This window comes from Micropterus dolomieu, linkage group LG01, assembly GCF_021292245.1.
Source record: "Micropterus dolomieu isolate WLL.071019.BEF.003 ecotype Adirondacks linkage group LG01, ASM2129224v1, whole genome shotgun sequence".
In the NCBI taxonomy this organism is placed as follows: Eukaryota; Metazoa; Chordata; class Actinopteri; order Centrarchiformes; family Centrarchidae; genus Micropterus; species Micropterus dolomieu.
This window is the reverse complement of record NC_060150.1, coordinates 47,278,851-47,285,921: the sequence shown is the minus strand read 5'-3', so window position 1 is coordinate 47,285,921 and position 7,071 is coordinate 47,278,851. Positions and strand designations below refer to the sequence as shown.

General features: G+C 41.3%; 1 protein-coding gene across 1 annotated transcript in view; it reads left to right on the top strand.

Annotated features, from left to right (window-relative positions):
• Window positions 1-5,640, top strand: part of LOC123984635 (NLR family CARD domain-containing protein 3-like) — a 25,594-nt gene extending 19,954 nt beyond the window's left edge. Inside the window, exons 7-8 of the mRNA XM_046071648.1 lie at window positions 4,175-4,351; window positions 5,176-5,640. Coding sequence (XP_045927604.1) covers window positions 4,175-4,351; window positions 5,176-5,410 — 412 coding nt within the window. The 3' untranslated portion in view covers window positions 5,411-5,640. The remainder of the gene's footprint in view (window positions 1-4,174; window positions 4,352-5,175) is intronic.
• Window positions 5,641-7,071: the final 1,431 nt, after the last annotated feature.

The window sequence follows — 7,071 nt, the reverse complement described above, 5'->3', positions numbered from 1 at the left end:
ATGCGTTTGTGTAGTGGTTGTTTAGTCTCCCCAATATACAGGTCTGTGCATTCCTCACTGCATTGGACCGCATACACTACATTGCTTTTCTTGTGTTTGGGTGTGCGGTCTTTGGGGTGGACCAGCATCTGTCTTAGTGTGTTCTTGGGTTTAAAAAACACAGGGATGTTATGTTTGTTGAAAATCCTCCTGAGTTTCTCTGATACTCCAGACACGTATGGAATCACAATGTTGTTGCGTTTGACCTTCTTTTCCTGCTCCCCTGTAGTTTTGTTCTTCTTGGATCCTGTGGCTGTTTTCACAAAGGTCCATTTAGGGTGTCCACAGGCTGTAAGTGCCCCCTTCAGGTGGTTCTGTTCCTTCTCTCTGGCTTGGGCGCTTGTTGGCAGCCTGGCGCTGCGTGAATCCCGCAGCTGGAGCTGATCGTCAGCAATCAGTGGGGCATATATGCTGAGCCAGTGAGAAATCAGAAATGTTCTTTCTTTCCAAATGGCCGAGTAACAAAAAGCCACTCCAGCGAGGTCCCACGTCAAAAAGTCTTTATAAACGATTTCGAAATGGACTATAGCCACTCTTTAGAAAACTGTTGAAGATGAAAGAATCCTGTACTGGGCACCCTGTGGGGTGGTGATGGCGCAATGGATAAGACACATGGGTTCAATTCCCCACTGTGACCCATCTACCTTTGTGTCCCTGAGCAAGACACTTAACCCCTAGTTGCTCTAGAGGCGTGCGACCTGTGACATGTATAGCTTTGGGTAAAAGCGTCTGCTAAATGAATAAATGTAAATGTTTACAGAACAGACAATACAACAAACTTTTCAACGCTATCGTGTCAGTATGGCATGCCCACCGTGAACAGGCTAGTTCAACAATACAAACTCAAAAGTTATCAAACAGTGGTCGGACAAAGAGGGATTCTGTGGGAACACCACTAAATGTTCAATTTCAATACCATACACCAAAACAAGGTCGAGGGTGTGGTTAAAACAGTGAGTCGGTTCATGAACATTCTGAGAGAAGCCAATGGAATCTAAGAGAGAGGTAAACACAGTACTAAAGCTGTCATTCTCAACATCCACATGAATATTAAAATCCCCTACAATAATAACTTTGTCCGTTTTAAGGACTGAAGTTGACTCGAATTCAGAGTACGGACCAGGTGCTACTGCGGATTTCCCTTTCATAGCTTCCCCACAACGCTTTCAAATGTCTATTTAGCAACTGCAGGCCTCGTACATCATTCTGTTTCCATCATCAATAAATCATTTAACTGTATCCATTGATTGTGGTTCTTGCTAGTTGAAATAGTAGGCTATTTGAAATAAACCTGCGAGGAACTGCGATGTGCAAAAGCAAAACTCTGCACAAGACCAGTGAAGCAGTCAACTATAGGCAAGACTTGACAATTCTGATTCGACTATGTAAGTCTTTAGTTGGGGACAGCCCTAAAAGGAATACATCTTACCGGTGGGACTTAAAGGGCTTCTTGGGCTTCTCTGGCTTGTCTCGTAGGGTCCAGTGGGCACAATTACGAAGAGGCAGAACAGGCCCTGGAGCAGCTGGGTGACAAAATCAGTGGCATGGGGTCCCTCCAGTCCTTCTGTGTATGTTGTTGCTTCTGGATCTGCCCTTTAGGTCTTCACACTTGTCATCTAAACACTTTACTTGCACAGATAGTATGCTAACGGCGATTTCTAGCTTCCCAATTAAAGTGCTGTGATCAGTAGGGTTCAGTGTTCAGTGCATTCAGTTTTGCCGTTAAGTCCGTCAGAAATCCGAGGTCAAGTAGCCACGCGTCATCTGACAGTTCTTTGTGCTCCTCATTCCTCGTTGACAGAAAAGTCTTTATCTCTGGCAGCAAGTCAACAAATCTCTGTAGCACTTTGCCGTGACTCAGCCACCGGACATCAGCGTGGAGAATCAGGTCTCCGTAAGCGGCATCGAGCTCATCCAATAACGCCTTGAATAAACTATGTTGGAGAGCTTTTGCTCGAATCGAGTTAATCAGTTTGACCACCAGTGTCATGACGTGAGAGAAGTCCACGACTTTCCCAACCAAGGCCTGCTGATGAATTACGCAGTGATAATTCACAAAGTCTGGAAAAGCAGGATCATTGCAGCACAGTGCTATAAAACCAGAGCGCACACCGCGCACTGCTGGAGCTCCATCAGTAATGATTGCCACAAGTTTATGAATTGGAATGCAATTTTCATCAACGTATTTTTTAAATTCCTTAAAAATATCCTCACCCCTTGTTCTGTCCTTCAAGTGCAGAAGAGTGAGAAAGTCCTCCTTTGTTGTAGAATCCTGGAAAACCATTCTGACAAATACAGCAAGCTGAGCTGTGTACATTACATCCAGGGATTTATCCAACTGCAGTGAGAAATATTCACAAAGTGACAGGACCCTTAACACCTGTTGATCCACGTCCTCCGACAGTGATTCCACCCTTCTTGTCACTGTAGCGGGGCCAAGCGGGACACTGCTGAGTGCTGTTTTGATGTCATCTTTGTTTTTGAAGTCGTTGCAAACTGTGTCGGCGGTAATAGCCATAGCCTCCTTGAATAACTCACCGTCTGTAAAGGGCTTCTTATGTTTGGCCAAAAGGTGACTTACACGAAATGATGCTTCTGTGGCAGCCTTATGTCGAACAGCAGGTTTAGTGAAGAGCGACTGCTGGGCTTTCAACTCCAACTTTCGCTCCGCCACTTTTTTAGCACGGATGGCGCTCTTCGGCGGATAGCTGTCCCTAAAGGTCGGGTGGTTAGCATTGTGGTGCCTCTCCAGATTTCTTCTTTTAGTCAGTGCTTGTGTTTGCCGGCAGAACATACTGTACATATACACTTGTCTTTAACTAACGTAAAAATTAATTCTTCTTCCTGTTCTGGATGAAAATAATAGGTTCTAGGCTTCTTTCGCTGAGCCTCAGCCATGTTAGCTGGCTGTAACCTAGCTAACCCTAGCCCCTGTGTGCATCTGCGTGTGAAATCTGAAACTGGTGAGGACGACTTCTCTTAATTCATTGGTCAATTCAATTGTACTTTTATTTTATTGGTCACTTTCTTGCTCAAGAGAGAGGCTCCTTGCAAAACCGAACTTTAATCGGGCATTTAAATGATTGTGTAATTATTTTAATATTTTCACGATTTACAGGAAAAGTCTCAAAGATCGACATGTCGATCGCGATCGACGGGTCGGTGACCTCTGGTGTAATGTAAAGTTGTTTGATTGAGCTCTTTAATTCTAGTCTCATAGACAATATTTTGGAGTGTAGCAGCGGCGCATTGAGGGTGTTAGCAGTGTCAGTGTTCATTATTGTTGCAGTGACCGGTTCAAGAGGTTTACTGCTGTGTGGCCTGTCCTACCCGTCTCTTGCTTTTGCTGATTGTTTGACATCCTGGCATGAATGAGTATATTTTGTCACATTATCTCAGAGCAGTAAGGGGACACGTCAACTCTCTTCTGTGCTCCATAACGCCCCACCCCACCCTTTCCGCAGTCTTTCCAGACATTGTGGTGGAATCAGGTCTCTGTAAAGATGTGAGCACAGCAGTCTCTGATGTCCCGTTGCTTGTTCTGGGGTGCAGTAAATGGAAGGGTACCAATTTTTTTGTTGGAGCATCTGGGAGGATGATTAGTCAAATCACTACAGCATTTTTGCACCAGAAGTAGGCTGTGTAGTGGTATAGCCTTAGATCCCTTCCCCCTCTTCCTGTGATGATCGCGCCGCTCGTTGAGATATTTGATCGTCAAGAGGTCCACTGCACCGACTCCGATCCCTGCACATGAAAAAATGCTTTGGTAATAAAAGCAAAGAAGAATAACAAATTAAAACAATATTTTGTGAAGTTTGAAGTAGCTACTGGCAGCTGCCTCTGCATGCATCACTATTGTAATATGAATGTTGTGCTGACATTTGGATGATGTCTGTTGAAGTCTGACATTATGATGATCCACAATAACACAATGACAAAGTCACTTTAATCATTTTAGGGAAAAGCTCATTGATTAGCACTTTGTAACTTGTTTTTGAAAAGTGCTCTACGAATAAAGATTATTATTATTATTTATTATTATTAGGACATAGTAATGTTGAGCCCCACATTTAAAACCTGAACACATCTGATTGGATTAGAAATGGATTTGTATCTCCATTTATTCTTTATTCAGATTGAGTTGGTGCAGTTTGTCAGAGATCAGCTGTGCTTCTCTGGCCTCAGCTCTGAAGTCCAACCCCTCCCATCTGAGAGAGCTGGACCTGACAGGAAACAAGATGCTGCAGGATTCAGGAGTGAAGCTGCTGTGGGTTTTTCTGGAGAATCCGCACTGTAGACTGGAGACTCTAGGGTCAGTTCACCGACTGTTACTATTCTAGATCTGACCAGTTTAATTAACAATTGAACCTAATTTCTGTTTATACATAACTTCCTCCATCCATAAATGTCCTTTTGTTCATATTTTCACGTTTCTTGTACTAAATTTATAACTAAATATAACTAAATTTGTACTAAATTCTGCAGTCACAAAGACTTGTGTTTCTTAAATAAACTGTAGAAAATATCCGCTGTTGTTAAAGTTAATGAGTATTTATAATTTTTGGTAAATGGTCACATCTGTATACAGAAGACCCTCTGAACTAATATTTGTTTTAAATTAATAGTTTCTTGCTGAAGTTTCTGTTGATTTCAATGTGTTCACAGATAATCTCTGATCATTGATATTGATCCTTCAGAACACACACACACACACACACACACACACACACACACACACACACACACACACACACACACACACACACACACACACACACACACACACACACGCACGCACGAGCAAACAACACACGAACAAACAGGAACTCAGAGATCACACCATATTCCCAAATGCAGCTCTTTAAAGGACCAATATAGTTTTCCTCCTCTAATTCCAGACTGGCCTGAGATCAGCAGCATGTTATTGATCTGTGTTGACATGAATAGGTGGACATTTGGATGATGTCTGTAGAAGACTGACATAATGATGATCCACAATGACAAAGTCCCTCGACTCATTTTAGGGAAAAGCTCCGTGATTAGGACATAGTAATGTTGAGCTCCACATTTAAAACCTGAACACATCTGATTGGATTAGAAATGGATTTATATCTCTATCATTTATTCTTTATTCAGATTGAGGGGCTGCAGTTTGACAGAGATCAGCTGTGCTTCTCTGGCCTCAGCTCTGAAGTCCAACCCCTCCCATCTGAGAGAGCTGGAGCTGGGTGAAAATGAGCTGCAGGATTCAGGAGTGAAGCTGCTGTGTGGTTTTCTGGAAAGTCCACACTGCAGACTGGAAACTCTGAGGTCAGACACCATTTTTTTTTCTTTCTGTACTGAGATTAATATGATGTCAAAGTTGTGGTGACACTAAACTGCAGACATAAGGCTGATAATATACTGATCCATGCTGAGTATCTTAAGTCCATTGACTGTGGCAGAGCAACGTTGAGCTCAAATCTACACTGGATAATTCACTTTGAACCTCATTCTGAAACCTTATTTTAATTTGTTTATTCTAGATCATGTTTTTTTAAAATAAATAAAATAAAATAAATAAATACAATAACCTCAATTTCCACTTTCAGACAATAACACATATTTAGAGTATTCTTTACTTTTTTTATTCATTTATTCATAATTTATTTCTTGAAGGTATAGGATGCGTATACTGAATTGTATAAAACTTATTTGAAGATTGTTTTAAAATGAAAATAGAAATAAAATGTGAAGACGTGCAAAACATTGAAACCCCATATTTAATTGAAAATAGCACAGACAACTTATAAAATGTTGAAAAATGATGTCCATTTTGAATTTTATGCCAGTTTCCTGCTCTGCTACATCAGCTCTTCTTTTTACATTACATTACATTTAGCTGGTGCTTTTTGTTTTTTCTTTTTTTCTTTTATTTTTATTTAACCAGAAAGAAAACTCATTGAGATTAAAAATCTCTTTTCCGAGAGCGTCCTGGCCAAGACAGGCAGCAGCACAATTAACAAGGTTGCAGACATCAAAACATATAACATAAACGTAAAACATATAACAGTTTATGATGGGAATAAATAGTGAGTTACAAGGTCATAAAATATCAAAATTTCATATATATTTTCCACAAGTGTTAAACAACAAGGATCATCCGAGTAATAATTCATAACATTTACAGCCAGTGTGTACAGCCTTTAAAAGAACTTTATAAGAACTTTAAAAGTGAAACCGGCTCCTGTAGATTCAGGACATTTTGCAGCTGATGCCAAGTGCAGGGCGCCGCATACTTACGCCCCTTTTCCCAATTCAGTTCAGACTTGAGGGCCGGACCGTAGTAATAAGTCCTCAGAACGAAGACAATATCTTCCTGTGCCTTTCTTTTTGATGTAGGTTTGGGGGAAGCAGACCAAGAATAGCCTTGTAAATAAGAATGTGCCAATGATTAAGTCTACGGGTGGACAATGCAGACCAACCAAGCCACTCATACAAGGAGCAATGATGAGTAAGGGCTCTAAAGTTTGTGATAAACCTCAGAGCTCCGTGGTAAACAGTATCCAACAGTTTCAAGCTTTGAAAGGATGCATGCATGTATACAACTTTGCCATCGTCCAGCACTGACATAACAGTGGCAGCAACAAGTCTCCTTTTGGCCTCAAAGGAAAAACACGACTTGTTTTTAAAATAAAAACCTAGTTTCAGCTTCAGTTTTTTTGCCAACTGCTGAATGTGAGGTTTAACAGTGAGAGAATCATCAATTAAGATACCGAGATACTTGTATTGAGACACAGTCTCAATCTCAGAGCCCTGAGAAGTAGTGATGGGTGGAAGGTTCAGTGACTTTGATTTTGCACTATATAAAAAAGGAAGTCAACTTGGCAGCAAGTGTTACTCCGAAACCTGTAGCCTATATATCATCAGCATCAATGGTGCCTCAACAAGTGTGCAGGTTACCCATGCTATGTGCACTAATGCACCCCCATATCATCATGGATGCTGGCTTTTACACTGTGCACTTGCAGTATAGTAAGCCAGATGGTTCCT